General features: G+C 35.2%; 1 protein-coding gene across 1 annotated transcript in view; it reads left to right on the top strand.

Moving 5' to 3' along the window:
* TENM3 (teneurin transmembrane protein 3) overlaps positions 1-24658 on the top strand; it is a 189061-nt gene that overhangs the window by 147720 nt on the left and 16683 nt on the right. The window contains exons 15-20 of the mRNA XM_063310483.1: positions 1743-2010; positions 3877-4020; positions 6761-7010; positions 13064-13296; positions 14004-14158; positions 15606-16480. Of these exons, the coding sequence (XP_063166553.1) occupies positions 1743-2010; positions 3877-4020; positions 6761-7010; positions 13064-13296; positions 14004-14158; positions 15606-16480 (1925 nt within the window). The remainder of the gene's footprint in view (positions 1-1742; positions 2011-3876; positions 4021-6760; positions 7011-13063; positions 13297-14003; positions 14159-15605; positions 16481-24658) is intronic.

Below are 24658 nucleotides of genomic sequence, written 5' to 3'. Positions count from 1 at the left end.
TTTGTTTGCTTTATTTTTTTGCCATTTATTGCAGCCTCTGGCCATTATGAACAGAATGAGGGAAGAGACAAAAGGAAGTTAAGTTGCTTAATACTTACCAGGAAGCCTAATTAAATTATGAATAAAGCATTATCATGCCTTAGTGTATATGGTCTAACCTTAGTTCAATTTTCTCTTTAGTAAAGTTACCTCCTACATTTTTATTTAATTTGTTACACCAAAACATCTGAAAGACACAGTACCTTAGAGTTTATTTGTATGAAATTTTAAAATGATAAAATCACACTGTTAACCAATATTAAAATAATACTAAAATAAATGGAACATTCTAAAAATCTCATGGCTGGCTATCATTGACTTCATACAAGTGGCAACAGCAGTCCCTGGAATTTTAAGGTTAATATTTTTCCCAAGAGTATTGTTTTTCATGGATAAATTTTAATACTATTACTAATAAATCAACTAGGCCAGAGACTAGACCTCCAATATTTGTTTCAACCAGCACCTCAATTGGTAGCCTCTCAAAGGGCCTCTACTAAGGCACAACCAAGCTTTAGCAGAAGATAAGCGTTGATCTGAACAGGGAACATGGAGCATAGTTTTCAAAAAATTAGATTGTATTGCTTCTAGGGCATATAAGCAGAAAATTATGCACAATCCAGTATTACTTCAAACAATTTGATTGCTGCATATTTGTTGCCCTTGTGGCTTCCCAATCTAATTATTACCCTGTTAGCTTTTACACCCACATTATAAGCTTGCAGAAGATTTTCTAGGTGGTAGAGGATAGGAATACAAGAGAAGGTAAACTGATTTCCCATTTCTTGAGATTGTAGCTTTGAAGCTTTGGATGTCTGACTACTAGTATTTTTCTATTCAATGATACTATTTTAAATTTTGGTATTGTTGTGTTTATGCAAGTGCATTGTTATTAGGGAGAAAGTTTTCATTTGCCAAACTGATACATACTGTGCTAGTTCATTACTGGATAGGCTAAATAACGTGTATATTAATTATTATATTCTTGTTAAATTCTTGACCAAATTGTGTTTAAGATTTAAATATGCAATATTAATTTTAAGAAAGAATCACTGCATAACTATTATGAGCAGCACAGGTATTTATTTCAGATAAATTTGGGGATTCCAAAGATAACAATTCCTGCATAATTTCAGAAGCTAGGAATGAGCAGCTCGTGTGCATGTCTTTTGCCCCTTGAATAATGGAATTACTTCAGCCCTTCAATCATGCTCAGTAGAATTACCAGAATCTCAAGCCAAGATCAAAATGTAGTTTAAGATTCTGACTAGTAAATTATGGTTTAAACAATTCAGGAATGCAAAGATAAAAAGGGAGCAGGACAAAAAGTGCTAAGTTGGCTAGCTCAGTGCTCATTCCTGGTCTGTTAAGCTATAGATGAAGACGTCATGATTAATGCAGGCAAACTTATTTTTTGAAGATTTTTTTATAACTAATAAGAGTTATTTCCAATACTGCTGTATTTGCTACAGTAGCATAAGGAATATGTTTCTAAAAGTATCTGCACTTACTATATACATCTTGATAAAACTATTAAATTGTATTTCAAAATTTCAGTAAAAACTCCAAGTATATTACTATTCTTAAATGACTGCTACTTTATATACAAAAAATAAATTTATGACTATAGTTGTTAACCAATTATGTGCATTAAACAAATAACAAGCTCAGGTTAATTTGTCAATTTTTGTTTCATATTTTAGGTACTGCATGAAGAAACTACAATACCGGGAACTGACTTGAAACTGTCGTACTTAAGCTCCAGAGCAGCGGGGTATAAATCTGTACTTAAGATCACAATGACACAGTCCGTGATACCATTTAATTTAATGAAAGTTCATCTCATGGTGGCAGTAGTGGGAAGACTTTTCCAAAAATGGTTCCCTGCATCCCCAAATTTGGCTTATACATTTATATGGGATAAAACTGATGCATATAACCAAAAGGTCTATGGTTTATCTGAAGCTGTTGGTAGGTTTTGTTTGTTATTAGGCTGTTTTGAATATGTTAACATTACATAGGAAAGATTATATTCAACAATATAATTCATTGTTGATACATTATATAGAAAAAACTTAAAATTATGCTGTTAGTGAAATAAAATATTGCAGTCTGTTGTACAGAATGAATGTAATTTTTTTTACATACAAATACACAAATATGAAAGGAATAATCATATTTAATTTGTAACTATTACCTTGATTGTGATAATCTATTCTTTTTACACTGGGGAAAGTAAAACTTAGAAATAACTGCATTGTGTGGATCATGTCTGAAACTAATTTATATGAAGTTACACTTGTTTTTGCAGAAAAAGCTTTATGCTGCCATGGTGCTTTCAAAATTGTCTTAAGTTTGCTGTTCAGCATCTGATGGTTTTCAGCTTTATATCCCATAAAATTATCTCATGGGAACATCAGAATATAAGAGTTTCTAGCTTTAATCATTCAGTGCATTAATTGACTGAATTTCCAAATACTGAAAAAAAATTGCCTAGTTAAATGACCAGACCTGAAAATAAGCAAGGCCTAGGATGTCTGAATATGCAAATAAACATTCATTTGCATATTTATGTATTCTATTTATATCCTTCCTTTCCTCCAGAAGGTTACATGGTAGGTTACATAATCCTCCTTCAGGATTCTCTTCATAATAACAACTCAGTGTGATAGGTTGGGCTAAGCAATAGTGAAACTCCAAAATGTCCCAGTTGAGTATCCACAGCTGACAGTAGTTGAACTAGGATCTCTCTAGTCCTAATCCATTATTTTAACTACCATAGCACACAGCTATTCCATACATGCATTGGATCTGAAAATTTTATTTAAAGTTATTCTAGCATAAAATTATGCTGGGATCTTTCTGAAGTAAGACAGAGGAGATGACAGTCAATGGAAATGTGCATCCATATTGGATGTATTCAACTTCTGCATTACCTAAATAGAAATTATGTGATCATAGTCGCCTCTGTTGGTGGACCAAAATCACTGGATGGAATAGACAATTTTTAAAAACTACATCATTCACTGTACCAATTAATATTGAAACAGTTTTCAGAGGACTTACAGTTTCAAAATTGCAAGAAAACAACTAAATGTCTGGTAGTTTCTAACACATTTATTATGGTCAGAGCTTTTCTGAATTAGGATTCGTTTCATCATCTGCAGGTTCAAATTCAACTTCAGCCATGGAGGCTTCTTGGGTGACTGTAGGCCAGTCACTCTCAGCACAACCTACCTCATGGAATTATTGTGAGAAAAATGGGAGAGGAAGTGCTGTGTATATACTACCTTGAGCTTCTGGAGGAAAGGTGGAATATAAATCCAGCAAATGAATAAATACTATATTCCACAATATCTTTTGCCATACAAAAAGTGTTGGTTTTCACAGAATTCTTTCGTTACGCTTTTTATAGAGGTCAATGAACAAGAGAATGGTAATTGTGATCTTTATATCTGTCAGTGACTAGCTACTATTTCTTTATTGAATTCTGAATCAAGAATCAGTGACCTCTTCAAATGCCAGCCATCATTGTCATCTTTTAAAAGAAATCTTTAATTTTGGGGATTTAATTTCAGGAATCTGGGGGTACCACATTGCCAGCTTCTGTTCTGAATTATATTTTTCTAAACTATATTTTTAAGGTTTTAACATGTATACTTATTTAAATGTCAACATTTAAACATTAAAATTAATCAGATATAAAATATTTTATAGCTTCTTATGAGCTCTGTAACTCTTATTAACAACACTGTAAAATGAAAATAAATTAATCATGAATATCAAACATTGCATTGATTTAAAGTAGGAAAATAATTATTTTATCTTTTATTTCAGTATCTGTAGGTTATGAATATGAATCTTGTTTGGATCTAACCCTGTGGGAAAAACGGACAGCTATTCTACAAGGTTATGAATTGGATGCCTCCAACATGGGTGGATGGACTCTGGATAAACACCATGTATTGGATGTTCAGAATGGTGAGTTTTATTAATCTTACAGTGTTATGCAGTGCCTATTAAGTCAAAAGTATTAGACCTTATTGGATTCCAAGTCTGAACAGGATTGCACCTTTTTTTAAAGGAAAAAAGTTGATAGTCATCCTCTTGGAATACTGTTATTTCTTCCTTCAATAATGTAATTAATTTGTTATTCTGAAACACAGAAGCATAAATCATTTATATCTAGAATTAACATTTCTCCTTTATTTTAAAGTTCAAATTTACAAGCATACTTTAACCCATGCAAACACCATGAAAATGTTTCTTTTCTGTAATGAAAATACTGTATTGCTTTTCTTTGCCACTCCAAATCAGTTTAACTTCCATGGAACAGAGTCAGGTACATTTTTCACTCTCTAGTCTGATTCTGTCTCCCCAAAGATACTCTGTTACAATGTGTACAAACATATTGAATACACACAGTACACACACACACACACACACACGCTGTTCATTCATGTATTCGCAAGGAGAAGTATTTTGTAGAGACCAGCAATGATACATAAGAAAGTGAAGTAAATCATAAGAGGAAGGAACATCTCCTTGAGAAAATATCTCTGTGATCACTCAAAGTGGACACTGACTTGATAGCACATAATCAAAAATAAATATCACTCATGCTGACTATAGTATATCATGCAAACAAATGAAGATTCATAGACAGGGAAATACCTAAAATATTGGGCCTTTCTTAAGAGATGTCATCCTGCCACTTTCAAATGGGCTGTTACCAAGACACATAATAGAAAAGAAAGAAGCTGTCCAACCAATGCAGTAACTCATGTAAGGCAAAAGAAATTAACCAGTGGCCAAGAACTTATTCACGCAGTCGTGTTTCTTGAAGTATATGTATGTTCATTTTATTATATTTCTGCAGAGTATTTTCTGTTTGTAAATCAGCTTATGTGTTTAGAGATGTGCTTAGGAGACAGTTGGCAAATAATGACTTTTGAAAGTGTAATTGAATAAATGAAGTGATTGGGATGAATGGGCTGGGAAAATGTATTGCCTTGGAGCAAATACAGTGGCAGGTGTTTATATGGATATCCTGAATCGCTGCAGTAGTCTAATGTTCATCTTTTCCTTTTTTAGTATTAAAAGAGAGATGTGAAGGAACAATTTTTCAGTGTAATGAAACAATAAATCAGATGGTATAGTGCTGACCTGTATGAAACATGTGATTAAATTTATAGAACTCAGGTATTTAAATGACGCTGCAGGTTTCCTGATTGTCGTAAAGATTTAATCATGGGCGTAGGGTTTCAGATTCCATTACTGCACTTTTATCTTAAGTGTTCAAGAGAAAACGAATTCCATGTAATGATACAGTCTTCTGCACATGTTTTCCCTGTAGTTACAACTCTGGTAGTTACAGGGCCTAAGACTATACATTTATAAGAAATATTTACCTAATGAAAAAAAATACCTTGGATTGGAAAACTTCATAAATATATTTTAATGGTAATGGTAAAGTATAATAATTAGAATGAATATCATTTTTAAATTTTGTACAGTCAGTGAAGCCAGTATTACTATACAGTACAAAGTGACATGCAAATTGCATGATTTAAATTAGATTGAGATTTATAATGGAACAAATGTTACAATAATAGCTCACCGTTCTTGCAGCAGACTTAGATTGACTCATTAATCTTGATAATAATGAGGAGAGAAGTCTGTCCAACAGACAGCATTAACTGTGAAAGTCTACATTAGGTACATATCTTACTTCCCCACATTTCCTGTGAAGGTCATAAAAAATGATGCTGGCAAGGTACTTTGTCTTTTTCCAATGATTGTTGATGCCTTTGAGCAGAACTAGGTTTAAAGGGCAGGTGGCCTGCCAAAACATTTTTGTTGTGTTTGACATATGAGAACATAACTGCAGATACATTATAAAACCAGACTCTGCTACCCAAAGTAAATTATTATAAAACCATTTTGCAATGTGAAATTGAGGCTGTCAGAAAACTGCTTTACAATAATAATTTACTGATAGAAGATTTTGATATGTAACAGCATTTATGTTTGTAGTTTATTCCAAGAGAAGAAAGAATGTGAAAACACTGCTCCAATCCAACAAACTAAAAAAGGAAATATGAATACAAATGAATTCTGCAGTTCTCTTTCTCATTCCAGACTGAGAGGCAGGACTAAATATGTAAAGACGCAATCAAGTAGTCTTGAATAATACCAGATATCTGGAACAAAAGAAGACACACATAGCTCTTGTTCTTGATCAGTACTTTTTTGACATGAGAACCAGCTGTACAGCAGCTGTTTGCATATGGTTCTGCTCTTAATTATATTTGGCTTATTATATGTAACATTAGAAGTCTAAATATAAAATAATGTGGGAGGGGTTCATTATCCGTTATATGAATATCCTTGTTATTCTGATTACTTGCTGAACTAGCTGTAGATAAGAATGGTTGAGTGCAAGTTATCTAACGGTACGTTGTTACACAGAGTTACAGTTCTCAATTGGAATTGAAAGGGCCATGTCCAGTGGGATTCTAAAACATTGCTTCCTCGTATTTTCCCACAATACTTATAAACAAATTATTGCTGAATTTCATTAGTATGTGCTCAAATACACTATTCATATGTCAGCATCCATGAAATGCAATCACATTGTGAAATTTTAAGCTTATTTAAAATTTATTTGCTTCTAAAGTTATTACAAAGATGTGGGAAATCATGTTTGTGTTTTCTTAAGGAATCCTGTATAAAGGCAATGGGGAAAATCAGTTCATCTCTCAGCAGCCACCAGTTGTCAGTAGTATAATGGGTAACGGTCGACGGCGTAGCATTTCTTGCCCAAGTTGTAATGGTCAAGCAGATGGCAATAAACTTTTGGCTCCAGTTGCCCTAGCTTGTGGAATTGATGGAAGCCTATATGTAGGGGATTTCAACTATGTTCGACGGATATTCCCTTCAGGAAATGTAACAAGTGTACTTGAACTAAGGTATATTTTTTCCTAGTTTTAAATACCTGATTTTAAATATCTGGTTGTGATGAATCAGTAGTGTCTCTTTATCCATCAGAATATAAAAATGCAAATGGTGTCAAAATACTACTTTACTCACACAACTAGTCAACTATTTAATACATCATAACCATTCAGGTGGTCAGACTAATGGAACTGCTGTATATAACGGTTAATAGTGTTTGACTACAACTGAGGATGCCTAAATTCAGGTCCACTTTCAGCCATGAAGGTTCACTGGGTGACTTTGAGCCAGTGATTCTCTCTCAGCCCAAACTACTTCGCAGGCTGGTTGTTGTGGGGAAAAATTGGAGATTGGAGCACTGTGTATGCCACCTTGAGCTCCTGGAGGGAAGGCAGGATATAAATCTAATAAATTAATACATAAAATTACAGCCAAATTCTTACTAGCAACCTTACCTATTTTCTGTTCCTTTATTAAAGCTTCCTTTTAACTTTTTCTCTCTAATACTGTTCTTTTTGCTCTTCCTTCTCTTGCCTACCCACCAAGAAATAAAGATTTTAGACATAGGTAAGCATTTTAAGCATGTTCATACATTTTGTTCAGGCGATTATTGGCTTTAAATGAGTAAATAAAGTATTACAAAAGCTGCTACAAACATTATTGCTTAAAATTATTCTGACATAGATCTTAATAAGGTGAAAAATTACTACTGTTGATTATTAGTCAAATTACATTCACATCCCAGTTTAAACTGTTACATTTTAAAGTTTGATTCCTTAGGAAAAGGCAAAATGTAATGTTTAAAACAGATAAAACAGTGCTTCATTATCTTTATATATTCCTGGTCTGTTTTTAAGGTATTGGCTATGTTTTCTTTCAGTGATTTCCTATCTGCATCCTACCACACTGATCAGCCACCTTATTCTCTTTCTTGATATCCCGAATACCACACAGGACTGCCATACTGCCTTTTTGTATGGAATCCATTCACACATTTGACTGCTAGGAATCAAGGCTTACAGTAATCAAGATACAGAGTTTAGCATGGTATACATGTGTGTAAACATACCTGGGTTTCAGCAGAATAGAACAGAGAATGTTTCAGCACTGTGATAGAAAACCTGATGTACAAAAGGACCTAGTTTTAACCTCTGGCATCTCTAATGTGTCTGAAGCTCTAAGGATACTTTCCTATGTTCCTAAAGGCTTATATGCTTTCAAATATTCTGGTTCAGATCAAAATAATAGAACAGTACAGACAATATTTTCTTTGCTGTTACGTGATATGATATGACATGATATGATATGATACAATACAATACGATATATAATATATAATACCTTACCATACCATACTATAATTTACAGTATAAATACAAACTTCCATTAGCTGGAATAAAGGGAGAAGAATATGATTAATTCTTTTCCAGGCCAAATAACATTGATATGTGTCACAGCTGCTGAATGAGTTGTGCAAAACAGAATGACACTAAAAAGGTCTTCCTGTTTTTGTGCATTCTCACTTCATCCTTATTGTCAGTATTGTCAGCCCATTTTCATGATATAAAAATCCTGATTATATGCATATTTATTTTTTTAATGTTCTGCTTTTATTGAAATTCACTCTGCTTTACATGGATTTTTTTTTCATTTGTGATGACATTCTTTTATACTAAAGAATAAATGCTTCATATATGTAGCTTTATAAAAATTTCTTTGAGAGCCAGTTTGGTGTAGTGCTTAAGACATCAGGCTAGAAACTGGGAGACCGTGAGACCCACCTTAGGCACAAATCCAGCTGGGAGACCTTGGGCCAGTCACTTTCTCTCAGCCCTAGAAAGAAGGCAATGGCAAACTACTCCTGAAAAACCTGCCAAGAAAACTGCAAGGACTTGTCCAGGCAGTCTCCAAGAATCAGACAGGATTGAATGGATGATAAAAAAAACCTTCATGACTTATTGTAATGTTCACACTTATTTTAAATTACAATCAGTAGTCAGTTGTTGTCATTGGCCCTCAACTTCTGTGATGATTCAGGGTTTTTCAGTTCTAAATTTTTATGCCTGCTACCTATTTATTTATTCATCAAATTTTGCCACTGTCCATCTCCCCCCAGAGGAGGGATTCTGGGCGGTTTACAATAAAGGTAAAAAGATTGAAAGTACATTTAAACCTATTTGCTATTTATTTATAGAAAGTATAAATAGAAAGTGACATAAACATTGTAAAACAGTAAACCCCCAATTATACAGATCAGCCTTTACTGCCCATGAAAGCAGAACAAAGAAGGAGTCAAAATCACCTCCTTGAGGAGCATGTTCTTGGAACAGGTTCCTCCAGGCAAAAGCATCTCAAAGGATGCACTAACCTGGTTTTAGTAGGTAGCATAAGATATGGCATGCAGCTGCTGTAATGACCACAAAGTATGGGCAAGTCCCAATGGAAAGAGGATCTTTTTCAGTATTTTGCCTCCAAGTTATTTGCATGTTGCAAATCAAAAGAATTTCACTGCTTTATTTGCCCATCAAAATTGAATTGATCCAGTGACGTTGTCCCTGTTGTAATGCGACTAGGGTAATGTGATTTACAAATATAGGAGGATATGTCAGGTTGGGAATAAGGAAAAGACATAATTATGCTGCTACAGAATAAGTTAAACAGAAGGAGAATAAGAATTGGTGGTAGTTGCAGGGTGGCATCACTCTCCCTGAAGATTTGTACCAGGATCTGGAGGGACATAAGCATCTACAAATGAGCCATAGGCAGATCAGTATAGATCCAGGAGGAATTGCTAAAACTGATCTACAAACCTTAACTCCATATATCTCCTTCTGAATAAATCTAGCTCTTTTGATGAAGCAAGTCTGTAGACACTGCTTTGGACGCTACAGCTAAATATAAACACATGTTCAATGCTTCATGAGATAAGTTTCTTTTTTGGCTAGTGTGAATCTGCTAAAATGAAATTTCTTGAGGGAGGAAGTTGAATATGTATTTCTGGCTCAGCCAACTCAGCTTTCTCCAAAAGAATGGAAAAAAAAAAGCAAAAGTACCAGGTTTACAAATTATTTTCATTACACCAAAAGGATTCTAGAAGTACCTTTTATTCTTCATCCTCTTTTTAAAAGAGGGTCAGAGTGTTTTTCATTAAAACATAATTATATGTAGAACATACTATATGAAACATAAGATAAAAGTTTATTAAGCAGATAATTGTCTGATGTTACTTCATATTATATAATGTAATAGTAGTCTGTATATTATTATACATTTCATATTGAACAGGTAATTGTCTTCCAAATTACCTAAGCAATGTGCTTTGGTAATCCAATAGTATTTGAGGATCATTTGTGGAATTACCAGAAATGCCTAATTTATTTGGCATAAAAGAAGTGGGGAATCTGAAGCTTTCTGGATCTTGTTCAGCACTAATTCCTACCAGCCGTGGTCAATATTCCAATGTTAAGAAATTATGGAAATCATGGACAAAAAAATCGGACAAAATAGAAGCATTAGATATTTATTTTCTACAATTGCAATCATGAACTGAAATTATTTCCTGCTGTGTATTGTACCATACCTCTTCCCTTCTTATTTCTCCTATTAGATTATGGAAGACTGCTTCTATGATTTCCCATTTCCCTACCTCACCATTCTTTTCTATACTTCTGATGTCTCTTGCCTATTTAGTCATCTATTTCTTTGCTTCTGACATTTACAGATCATTACTTCAATACAACCTCTTGCCTTATTCCACTTTGCAAAATCCAGTTTGATTTGACCCCTCCTATTATAAAATACCTTTTCACTCATTCCTGTTTTTAATGCAAAGTTTATCTTGAAAGTGTCCCTTCAGTGTATTATTTTTACAAGTTTGAATTCTTGTATTTTTTTTTTCAGGAAAATAGTTTTTATTCCCTGAATTGTATTATTCTTTTTCTCTTACACACATTGTTTTTTCAATCCATCTCCATTTGTCTCTCTGAATTCTCATTCTACACTTACATATTTTTCAATTAAAGTAGTAAATCCTTGTATGGGTTATATCACTTCAGAATGCAACTGGAATCCAATGTAACTATACAAAACTTGAATTCAAGGTTTTACAAAAATACTCTTCAGACAAAGAGGCAGATATTATAGAGAATCTAGTTTTTTGTGTGCAATATATTTTTTAAAAAGGTCAGCATTCAAACTTTTGGACCCCACTTTCTATCTCACATGTTTTTAATGATGTAAATGAGTTTCAAGCTTCTCCATTCATAAAATCCAACAAAAAAACCTTCCTTTAAAATACGTATTCTTTGAGTTGTCCTCTTTCACCTTACAAAGAATAGTCCTTGGGTCAGTATGTGTTCACTTTGTTTTCTCCAAGTTTATCTAATACAATAGAACAAATAGTCATATTCCACCTTTTTGTGCAAGTTAAATGTTGTAAAATTAGTTAAAATTAAAGTTGTTCTCCAACCAAACTGTTAAATTATAATCTAGAGTTGAATTTTATATCTGTATTTTATTATTATGGTGATTAAAGCTTTTACCTGTCTTTAGACAAAGGAATGCAGTCTTCAAAAGCAAACACATTAAGGAAGAACTTAAAAATATACTTGAAAAGGCATACATTTGATTCATCATGTTATTTACTGTAACTCATTATTTTATGATAATAATTATTTTATGATAATTATTTCATAATAAAAATGTATTTCATTATTTTATGAAAATGTATTTCATTATTTTATGAAAACGTATTTATAGTTAAGAGATTTGTTATGAGATCAAGATATATTATTGCTTAAAATAAAATAAGCCTAGCTTGTCATAAGTTTAGGTGCTTTGCCAAAACCAGTTCACCATTTAATAAGACTTAGGGTGCCTCCAGATTAGGCTTTTACTGTTCAATTGCCCTGCTGCAGTAATCAAATTTTACCAAGATTTAAAATGATTATATTTTCCATCTAGATTTCTGTGCCTATTAAAACTACATATTAATAATTATTCAAAACTTGTCCCTACTTCAAAATGTAATTTAATAACAACTTGTTTATGTTAACCTCTGACACTCTTTGCCAACAAGATTATATGCAGTGTGTTACTCTGTTATATTTATGAAATACGAAGCAATATTTTTTGTGAACAGATGCTCAGATATCACCAAAACGATTGGATACATATTGGTAGCACATTTGCAAATAAATTAGAAATTGATCTGACTGATACTAGGGCTTTGTGCGTTAGCAGACAGTCTAAGTTATGCCTAAGTTATGGCATAACAAATATTCATTCTTTTGTGCCATAACTTAGATCTACTGTTATTGATGCAACTAGTTAAGTTTTTGGATTGTATCTTTGAACAGCAAATACTTTCAATGAAATTACTTACTCATTAGAAGAGAAAACTTTTTATCCAAAGTTTACTGAGCTACGATACATGCTATATATTCTTTTATTTCACAGAAAAATATGGTCCCGTATTCAGAGGTTTTTACATTAAAAGTTTGTGATGTTTTGAAAAAGCTGAATTTACTCATAAATATGCTTTCTAATATATCAAATCATGCTCCATGATAAGGTCTTTTTGATCAGAAGGAGGAACAATATATTATTTATTTATCAGTAATATGAATCATGTATTCAAATAGCTTAGGTTGCTTATGAGAAAATGGTAGGACACAAGAGCAATTGAACTGAAGAAATCCAAATGTGATCATTTGAAACTAACATTTCAAATATGTTACAGTTGTCTTAGAATTATACAGTTAAACCAGCAGTTTTCCAAGTAAGGTCTGGGGACCCCTGGGGGTCCCTGAGACCCTTTCAGGGGGTCCGCAAAGTCAAATATTTTAAAATTTCTCAGTTTTAATTTATAATACAGTAAATACTGATAGGTATAAACCAAAGCTCTTTGGTGTCCTCAGTTATTTTTAAGAATGTAAAGGCGTCCTGAGACCAAAATGTTCAAGAATCACTGAATTAGACAAACAAAAAAAATGAAATGGGATTATTATTATTATTATTATTATTATTATTATTATTATTATTAAAAAACTTGTTTTCCTTTTTGCAGCAGTAATCCAGCTCATAGATACTATCTTGCAACTGATCCAGTCACAGGAGAATTGTATGTTTCTGATACAAATACAAGAAGAATTTACCGTCCAAAGTCACTTACAGGGGCAAAAGACCTGACAAAAAATGCTGATGTAGTTGCAGGGACCGGAGAGCAGTGCCTTCCATTTGATGAAGCAAGATGTGGCGATGGTGGCAAGGCTGTAGAAGCTACTCTGATGAGTCCCAAAGGTGGAGGAAACTGAAAATTTATGAAGAGAATAATATACAATATAGTCAGCACTCATGATAGCATTTAACATGGTGTAGTTCTTTATTCAATCCTGTACTTAAATTTTCTTTTCTGAATGGAAGAGCCTTCTAAAAGTAAAGTTGCAAAAATGAAGTCTTTGATTTTCTATCACTGATTATTTGTTTTCCATTATCATGCATTACAAATATTTTTCACATACTACCAGTGATGTCCATAGAAATGAAGAGTGATACCTAAAATATGGCATGTGTGTGATGCCATAATCATACAAAAGCCACAGTTTCATGCTTGCATCATAACCTGTAATGCAAGTACATAAGTCATGTCAGTTGTATGATTACATCATCATACACATGTCATCATTTGTCCATCTGTGGTCACTCATATATGCTACAAAGACTTTGTATTGAAGAAAGCATGAAGGGGCCAATCTGTACGTAGGCACAATGCTTAGCAGACTGCATCCAATAAGCACGATGCTTTATTTTCATATGTGATGTGCTAGCGTACTAGATACATCTGGTTAGAGCCTATAAATTACTCAATGGTACGTTGAGGCAGTTTAGACTCATTATTGTTTTGTGAAAAGTTATAAAAAGCCAATGTGTAAAGAGGGCAGGAAAAAGTGTTGATCGTTACAAAAGAAAATTATATAGTATATTTGTGTTTGTTTGTTTTACTGAAGGAGTGGCAGTAGATAAGAATGGATTAATTTATTTTGTTGATGGGACTATGATCAGGAAAGTGGACCAAAATGGAATAATATCAACATTACTTGGTTCCAATGATCTGACTTCAGCGCGACCACTAACATGTGACACCAGCATGCATATCAGCCAGGTACTTTTAAGGAAGATCTCTTTGTTCTTTTGAGATAAGCCATTTTCCCTTGAAGCAACCTGTGCAGTTTATACAATAACAAGACCAGAATCTTCTTTGCTCAATCCACTGATGAAAAAATAGGTACAGGTCTAATCTGTTCATTCACATGGTCTTTCTAACAAATAAAACTCCTGGCAGGAGCCAGGGAAAAAGAGTTTTTTAGATTTTTGTGGTATGAAGTTTCCTTATACTTGCAGTAAAGGGCTAGTTTGTTTATGCCTTATGCCTGTGAATTCTACCCAATGAAAAAGCACAACAGTACACTTTGCAGTAAGATATTGATAGTTATACTCACAACTTTGGTCACTCTTCAGAATAGAAATTACTGCCTTGCAGTCTTAAGCATATTAAGCATGTCATGAGTATATTGTGTTGAATTCCATAAGCCTGTGAATGAACTTCAGTTAAACTGTTTATTAGTTAATTTTGCAAAATCAGTATATATCATCGAAGTGAAACAGTCATAAAATTATAAAAACCAAGATTGTATGCCTTTTATAGCATCATTTTAGATACAGTTGAGAAATAACAAATATCTGCAAAATGGATTGTAAAAAAAATTGCACATGTATTAATAAATATATTAGCAAGCAACATCCACTCAGACATACTTAGTACAAACATTTACTCATTATTCTAGTGTGCTACATGCATTTAGTTATTTATTGCTTTGCTTGCTTGCTTCATTGCTGTTCTGTTGTAGGTCAAAAGCTAATGTAAAAATCAAAACTGTGTACCTGAAAGCAATTTCACAAAGCAAAAATCATGAAAGGCTATCAAACTTCATAAATCAACATGTTTATCAAAACCTATTCTTGTCTATGCGTAACTCAGATGCAGCACCTCCTAATAGGAACTGTGATTGTAATGGCATAACATTTTGCAACTTTCCCAGAGATTTTGCTAGACTGATCTGTTAATAAAAGTTTCACAATCTGATATAATTTTAAAAATTGCCTTTTTGCTCTAGAGTTCTAGAATTCTTCCTTTATATTGCTGGGAATGTAGGGAGACAAGCTCCATTAGTATTGTGTGGGAGTCAGACCTGAAGGCCCCATTTGTTTCCACAGAAATGACCATTTAAACAAATCTAACACATTAATTTTATTAATTATAAGCTTAAATTGTTTAGTTCATTCATTCATACAAGTTCAGTCTGTAAGATCAAGTTGCAGTGTTTCCAGACCATTTACTTTTTTCTTCTAAGCCTGATTGTTTTCACCTAAGTTCAGTCATTTAAATTGTTAAATAACAACACCATTCTCTGTAATTCTGTGTAATAAAAAAAAAACAGACAAGTATTCCAAAAGTAGTAGCTAGAACTCTTTTAAATTTCATTCAGAAAATAAATTTGGCTAAAGCCCGGTTAACTAATCTGTTAATAAATTGTTCTTTATTTGATAAGGTGCGTCTGGAGTGGCCAACAGATTTAGCTATCAACCCAATGGATAACTCCATATACGTGCTGGATAACAACGTAGTGCTTCAAATTACAGAAAATCGGCAAGTCCGTATAGCTGCTGGAAGGCCAATGCATTGCCAGGTTCCTGGAGTGGAGTATACAGTGGGAAAACATGCAGTGCAGACTACCTTAGAATCAGCCACAGCTATTGCTGTATCTTATAATGGGGTGCTTTACATTACAGAAACAGATGAAAAAAAGATAAACAGGATAAGACAAGTAACAACTGATGGAGAGATCTCGTTAGTTGCTGGAATACCTTCTGAGTGTGATTGCAAAAATGATGTTAACTGCGACTGCTACCAAAATGGTGATGGCTATGCTAAAGATGCCAAACTCAGTGCCCCTTCTTCCTTAGCTGTATCACCCGATGGAACGTTGTACATTGCAGATCTTGGAAATATTCGAATAAGAGCTGTGTCAAAGAACAAACCATTGCTGAATTCCATGAATTTTTATGAAGTTGCCTCTCCAACAGATCAGGAGTTGTACATCTTTGATGTCAATGGCACTCATCAGTACACAATGAGTTTAGTTACAGGAGACTATTTGTATAATTTTAGCTACAGTAATGATAATGATATTACTGCAGTAACTGACAGCAATGGAAATACCCTTCGTATTAGGCGTGACCCCAACCGGATGCCAGTAAGGGTGGTATCACCTGACAATCAAGTCATCTGGTTAACCATAGGAACAAACGGTTGCTTAAAAAATATGATAGCACAAGGACAGGAGCTAGTCTTGTTTACATATCATGGCAACAGTGGACTCCTCGCAACTAGAAGTGATGAGATTGGATGGACAACATTTTTTGAGTAAGTATAAGGTTACTATGTGCCATTTTGGAGCATGTACCAGTTGGTGTAATTGAGATCTGATGTATATGAATAAGTCTGATCAAGCAACTGTTAGGAAGAACTGTGCATACAAAACAGAATACACAATAGTTTTTGTCTCTTGAAACAATCTGAATTAATTATATTGAATAAAGGCTTTATTCCAATTTAAATTAGCTATGTTTTCACAACAATATGCTTTTAGGCAAGCAAACTACAGATAATACCTGTGTACCGGTGTAGGGAGATTCATTATGGTAAATAAGGGATCCTTTTTTCTCTCATTTTCTTAATCTTAACACATCAATATATGTTGACAAATTAATAAAATGTGGCCAATCTGAGAGCACATATGGTTTTCAGTATTTACTCTAAACTGTTTGGGTTTATTGAAATCACTAGAAGTGTTAAAATGTAACCGAAAGTTAGGGACTTAAAGTTACAGACGGTAAATGCCATCATGTGTCATCTAGACTCCTGGCTGGTAAAAGCAGCCCGGGAGGTAACATGTGGTTGGGTCCATGCGATGGTTAATACATCCTTGGGAGAGGGGATGTTCCCGGCTACCTTTAAAGAGGCACTGATGCACCCCCTCCTCAAGAAGCCATTGCTGGACCCTACTGTTCTGGAGAATTTTCGTCCAGTCTCCCACCTTCCCTTTCTGGGAAGATGGTTGAGAAAGTGGTGGTTTGGAAGCTCCAGAGGGTCCTGGAGGAAACGGATTATCTGGACCCCTTTCAGTCAGGTTTCAGGCCCAGTTATGGGACAGAAACAGCATTGGTTGCACTTACGGATGATCTCTGGCGGGAGCAGGATGGTGGCAGTGCATCCATCCTTGCTCTCCTTGATCTCTCAGCGGCTTTCGATACCATCGACCAGTGTATCCTTTTGGGGCAGCTCAGGGAATTGGGGATGGGTGTCGTGGTCTTGCGCTGGTTCACCTCCTTCCTCCAGGGCCAGTCCCAGTCGGTGATGATAGGGAGCAAGACGTTCGATCCTCGGCCCCTTCTTTGTGGGGTGCCGCAGGGTTTGGTACTCTCTCCGCTCCTTTTCAACATCTTGAAACCGCTGGGTAAGAACATCCGTCACTACAGGGTGAGGTATCATCAATATGCTGATGACACTCAATTGTACATCTCCATCCTGGGTGAGGTAAGTGATGCTGTGACTGCCCTCTCGCGGTGTCTGGGGGCTGTAGGGGTCTGGATGGGAAACAACAGGCTTCAACTGAACCTTGGTAAGACGGAGTGGCTGTGGGTTAATGGTTTTTCCGTATCTGGGACATTATCATCTTTGGTTCTAGATGGGGTCGCACTGCCCCAGACAGACCCGGTGTGTAATCTGGGGGTCCTCCTGGACACACGGCTCCTGCTCGAAGAGCAGGTGGCAGCCATGGCCAGGAGAGCCTTTGCGCAGCTACGTGCTGTGCACCAGTTACGCCCTTTCCTAGATCGGGAGGCCCTTCGAACAGTCACTCACATCCTTGTTATCTCTCATATAGACTATTGCAATGCACTCTACATGGGGCTACCCTTGAAAAGTATCCAGAAGCTTCAGCTGGTCCAGAATGCAGCTGCGTGAGCTGTTTTTGGTGCCCCAGAAGGGCACATGTAACACCGCTGCTCTGCGAGCTGCATTGGGTACGAGTTTGCTTCTGGGTCCAATTCAAGGTGTTGGTTATCACCTTTAAAGCTCTACATGGCATGGGGCCAGGTTACCTGAGGGACCGCCTCTTCCCCATTACATCAGCCCATCCCACCCGATTGTGCAGAGAGGGCATGCTGCGGACCCCGTCTCTAAGACAACTTCATTTGGCGGGGTCCAGGAAGCAGGCCTCCTCTGCAGTGGCACCCGCCCTGTGGAACATGCTGCCCCCGGAGGTAAGATTGGCCCCATCGCTCCTGGCCTTTCAGAGGAGCCTGAAGACCTGGTTCTGCCGCCTCACTTGGGGCGGAGAGGGGAATAGATCTACATGGGGATGGCTGCTATAGACCACTCCTCCCACACTTGGACTGCTTTAGATTCTTGTGCCACTTGGACTTTTTTATTTTTTACTTTTATTTATATTATTTATTATTGTAATTTTATATTGTGGTTTTTATAACTGTTGTTTTAATTGATTACTATAAACCACCCAGAGTCCCCCAAAGGGAGGAGATGGGCGGGGACAAATTGGATAAATTAAATAAATAAATAAATACATAAATATTTTTCTAGCAAGGTTCTTCACCATCCTTCAGATAATTTTTACATTTTTAATAAGGTAGATTTATAACAATGTACTTCATAAACAGAATAGTTTTCTAATGGAAGAACCATTTGAGTTGCCTGGTCTGATTATACATATATCATCTGCAATCGTTGTGGTAGATATCCGTCTTCCTGATAAATTCAGAATGATGCTGTAAACAAAGCTGTTGGCCAAGCTAGATCAGCCAATCCCATTAGACTGATACAGAAAAGCAGCTAACCAGTCTTAAATTATTTTTGGCAGGTGTTGCTATAAACTACTCAGAGACAGAAAGTATGAAGATAAGTTTTGTTGTTTCCTGTAGTGTGTTGAGCAGCTGTCCTTAATTGTTTGCACTGGTGCTGAGAATATTGCTTTCCTTAGCAAAATGCCAGCATCTGTTTCTCGATTGTTCTATGCGTTTTCTTATGAAAAACAATTCAGATTATTAAGAACCCTGCTGGATTGGATCCCAAATCCATCTAATTCAGCATGGATTATATTCATGTATTGTTTCCATTTATGGCTAGCCGGACACCACCTAGGAAACACAGTCAGACTCTGAATGTAATGGCATTTTTTCCTGTATACCTCAGACAAGTGCTGTGACTTATAACTAACAACAGCTGTCAAAAGATCAGCGCATCAAGATGATAATATTCTGATTTCAAGGCTAGCAGTATAAACCTGAAGTTGAAGGAGTATAATAGACATAAGCCTAAATTTCCAGTGCATAGTCCATGAAAAGTAATAAGGGAAGTAAATTATACTTAAACATTGCAACAACAACAACAAAAGATAGGAATGGAAGTTGGTTTTTAGGTTGATACAAGATAGAATGTGAAAGAGGAACATGGAATAGAAAGAAGACATTCAAAAGACTGTAGAAGTTTTAAAAGAATACAGGATTCTAAATGAGGACAGAAAAAGGATGTGCTGTGATTGTAAAGATAGGGAATTAGGTGAGTTGAAAAATTAAACAGCCCTTTTAAATGGATTAGGGAACCAAATGGGCACTAATGGAGATGTCCAGAAGCATATTGCCAACCCTATGTTAATTTAAAGAAATTAAAGCAACTTTCCTGTCCTTTCCTCTCCAGTATAGCTGTCTACAAGCATCCAAAGTTCTCTGTTCTTGTCATAAACAATGTGGCATGTATGGGAAAGAAATGAATGGGAATCATTTCTTCCGTGCACTTTACTATCCAGTAGTGCTCCCTGTTCCTTTCATGCAACATCCCCTATTATTCAAAAAGACCAGTTTATCTCCAGATAAACTTCTCTAGGTGTGATAATGGGAAAATTTATCTTGGGATCTGAACATAGCTTTTCTTTTGTTACAAGAAACCATGCAGAATAAGAATACATGTAGCTTCTTTCCAGAAAACAAGTGAAGTATGATTCTGTTATGTAAATCAGTTAAACATCCTTTCCAATAACTGTATGGGGATTTGTATTTTTAAAAAATGCATCCAGACAACGATCTGTTTAAATAACATGAAATCTTAATATTGTATTTGTGGTAAAAAGATGTATTCTGAATTGTTACATTCCAGCAGCTGAATATAAAATTAAGTCAAAATGCATGGAATGGTACATATTGACCAAAATGAAAATAAAAAACAAAGTAAATATTGCTCTGATCCTACTTCAAAATTCAAGTAATTAAACCATATTCTGTCTTATTTTTACTGTTTTCTTTTAAAAAGTATAAGCTGCCCAATCCATTTGTGGCTCTTGGCACTTACAAACATTGATATAAAAGCCAAAGTAAAAAGCCATTAAAGCCCACTTAAGAAGGCCTTAAAAATTCTAAAGAACTCTAGGAGGATCTCAGTAAAACATGTTAAGCCTGTTCCAGAAGTATAACAAGGAGGGTGGCTGCTCAATTCCAAAAGCAAGTTGTTTTCACAATAGAAAAAGCAGAATTAGCGAAAAGTATGGTGCAGGCTATATAGGAATTAGCAGTCCTTCAAGTAACCTGGGCCCAGGCTACATAAGGTTTTATATATCATATTGAGCACATTGACTTGGGCTCATGAAGCAACTGTTAATAGTGCAGCTGGTTCCTTATTTCCTAGAAGTACCATTTATCATCTACATTATTGCATTATGGTGCAATTGCAGTTTCCAAACTATTTTATAGTGCCAATCCAAAAAGAGCATTTTACAAATTCTACCCCTGCAATGTTGGTAAAAGGCCCACCTTGCACTAACATAATGTGGCTTTCCAGCAGAGGACCTAGAAACTGCACATCTGATCCTTATGAAGTCTGGCCCCCAGAAATAGAAACACTTGTATCTTGTCTAAATTCCGGTTTGGCTTGTTCATTTAGCCCTTTTTCAGCTTAGTGGCATACAGAGGATCTCTGAACATCCAAACCCAAGTTCATAGGAAAGGAAAAGTATAGACGAATATACAGGAAGGTTCAGCCATGATAAGTTGGTGTAAATTTTTCCAAATCAGGATGCAGGGCTACTTGGGAAGAGTTCTTGATCTCCCCAAAGACCATCATCTCTTGCTTGAAAGTCTGCTTCCTCTGTCTCTCTGGTTTTTTTACTTTCAATCTGATGCCACCAGCACTGTCATGTGTTGGAGGAATGTAATTTTGTTACTGTCATTGTCTAAGTTTGGAGATGAAGGAGATGGCACCTGTGCTGGGGCTTGGCTATTTGGGAGCCTAATGGAGAAGCACACAGAGACTTTTTATTTTTTATTTTTTAAAATGTTTTTGGCATGAAGAAATCTCCAGGGTGTCGTAATGACAGAGTAGTTACACTGCTGTAGGTATAATCTGCAGAACCATCCTTTTCAATATATCACAGCAACATGCCAAAGGGAATTCAGTTGAAAGGCTTCAGGGCTTTAAATGTACTTTTGCCTCTAGTCTGAGATGGTGTGGATATTTTAATCTCCATTATCCAGGGCACATTTTGAATATTTCAGTTTTACCTCATCTCGTTGTTCAAAAATGTTGGAGAAACTGTAATAGGATTATCTGTGTAGTAGTATATGTACTTCGTATTTTTGATTAGTGAAGAATGCTATGAGAGATTTGCATTTGATTAATAACTTTCAGTAGCTTGATAGTAAATAAAGTCTCCAGCACCTATACTGAAAATAAAAAGAGCCAGTTTGTTGTGTTGGTTAAGGCATCAGGCTAGAAACCGGGAGACCGTGAGTTCTAGTTTTGCCTTAGGCACAAAGCCAGCTGGGTGACCTTTGGCCAGTCACTCTCTCACAGCCCTAGGAAGAAGTCAGTGGCAAACCACTTCTGAAAAACCTTGCCAAGAAAACTCAGGGACTTGTCCAGGCAGTCACAAAAAAGCTGACTCAAAGGAGCCCAACCCCCCACCCGGAAAATAATAGTTATATTTTACTAGCTCTCAGGAAATGAATACAAAAATAGCACTGTTCGATTTTGTGAGGCAACAGCCATCACATGTGCCCGCTCTTTGCAGAGGCTATGGGACAAAATAATACTGCAATAAACAAGAAAGTAGGTAATATTTACGGCAAATTCACCCCTAAATTTTCATATTAGAGTATTTGCCATTTAGGATAACTTACTACATCAGTATACACCATGTGATTACAAATGCATATTTAAACTATGCAGATGTGCAAAGCTAACTTAACAAGATGATGATTATTCATACCATATCTTTTGACTTGGCATGTTCTGATGCAGTTAAGTCTTCATAGAGTAGAATCTATTTTGTGTCCCAGGTTCATTTGGTTATATTCCTTTGGCTGTGTTCATACAACACATTTAGCCTGGTTTATTAACTAACTCATTTTTTCTGAGTTTGCACAATATATTGAACCATATACTAACCACATGCGTGGGTTCACACAGTACAAAACTGACAAAGCTTGGCAAGTTTATATAAACGCAGTCACAAGTTAAACATATCTGTTTAAGCATGTTATATAACATAGCTGAGTGTCTGTAAAGGACCATAATGATGAGTGGAAGGGTGAAAATAATGATTATTTTTGCCACAGAAATATTTTTGACCATATCAGAATCAGTATCTTTGGTTCGATTTACTGTGACCCATGGGTTGGAAAACTCAAAATTGGATGATTGGAGTGGGTTTTATGTGGTGATACTTTTAAACCTCACCCCAACCTGAGTTTATTCTGAATATTCAGAATTATACAGCTAATTTGTTGAAAAGAGCTATCTACTGTGAACATACTCCCTGCCTGCTGGGATGGAAATATGCTGGCTGCCAGTTTGCTATCAAGCCAGGTTCTAAGTGTTTTTGTTCACATATAAAGCCCTATGTGGGTCAGGATATTATTTAGCTGATGGATCTCCTCTCCATATCAGTTAGGAACTGAAGATCCAACAAAAATGTTTTCTTTATCATTTGTTATGTATTTCATCTGCCAGTGATTTGTTATGTATCAATCCATAGCAGAGCATTCTCTAAAGAGACAGTAGGGAGTAGACTCTGTCCCTTGTAAACCTTTGGCACTAGCTGAAAACCATTAATTGAATTGATGCTGCTGAATATCCTGTTACTCTTGCTGTCTTGTTTTTAAAATGTTGTAATTTTATAGTTTAAGAAGTTATAAAATTATGGGTTTAATCCCATTTGTGCCTTCTCTTTAAGGTTGTGATAGCTATAATGAAAAGCTAGTAATAGATCTTATAAATTAACATCCCTTTATGGTGACTGATTACAGCAAATGAAAACATCATGTCCATACAATAAGCAGTATATATGTATGTATGTATGTATGTATGTATATATATATACACACACACCTACATACTGAATTATCTTCTAAGTTTTTGTTGTACCATTTCCAAACAAAAAAAATGCAAAAGATATTGCCAGTCCCTTAAAATCTTTGTCTATCGTTTTGCCTACAAATACACAACCACAGTAGGAAAAGAAATTAAAAAGCCCTGTCTCATGCCCAAAATATAAAGTTACAATAATACAATTCTTCAGAGTGCCTAATAAAATTTAACATATATTTAGAACATTTCAAGCATTCAGATACACTGTGGAGGGAACTCTTGGCTCCTGGCTTGTAAGAGAAAGGTAAATGTTGTTATCTAGAGAAAGGAGGAGACATCATTATTTTCAAAATCAACAAAGTGAAGTGAACTTCAAAAAGTACCTTTAAAAACTGCTTATTAAAGTATTCTTGGAAATGTATTGTTCTTGACATATTTTGAGGCAAATAATATAACCCCAAGTGAGAGGAAATGGTGAGATGGGACATTTTATTTCCCAGAAGTAACAAATGAAATGAAATGAAGTGAAGCAAAATACCCTTTTGCTGATGTTGTAGCTTTCCAGTTGCGCCCAATCCAATTCAGGAATAAAGCAATGACAGATACATTTAAAGATTAATCTAAAAGTGCAGGTGTGATTATGTAATCACTGTTGCTTTGAGACAACATCACTTTGGAAGCCAGTTCATACTTTTTAACAGTGCTATAAGCTTTCTTAATTAAGCTTGTTTGTTAATGTGTTGTGGGTAAATGTAGAAAATTAAAAAATAAATAGGATACTCATAATTTAGGGCTGGAGAGCCCAAGTTCAGTATTCTTTTCTTTCTTTCTTTTCTTTTTTTCTTTAAGATTAACAGAAAGCTATTTTCAGTTGTGCAATTAATGAAATTTACAGCTTGTCCCTTAGTGCAATTAATAACAAAACCCAAGGAGAGGTAACTTCTTAATTCTTTAATTTGTGCATATTCAACATTTCAAAGAGATTCCACAGAGTCTATTTGTGTGATCCATCATTCATTACAGAATTTAAGTAAAATTAGTAGCCACAAATTGTTTGCAAAGAAAAAAAATGTAGCTATAAACCTGTGCAGGGAATAGTGCAGCAGAACTACTAACAGAATCATCTGTGGGTGAGCTAGAACCCACCAGAACTTTTTGCTTTCTTAA

Source organism: Candoia aspera, chromosome 8 (assembly GCF_035149785.1).
Source record: "Candoia aspera isolate rCanAsp1 chromosome 8, rCanAsp1.hap2, whole genome shotgun sequence".
In the NCBI taxonomy this organism is placed as follows: Eukaryota; Metazoa; Chordata; class Lepidosauria; order Squamata; family Boidae; genus Candoia; species Candoia aspera.
This window is presented reverse-complemented; position numbering and strand designations above follow the sequence as displayed.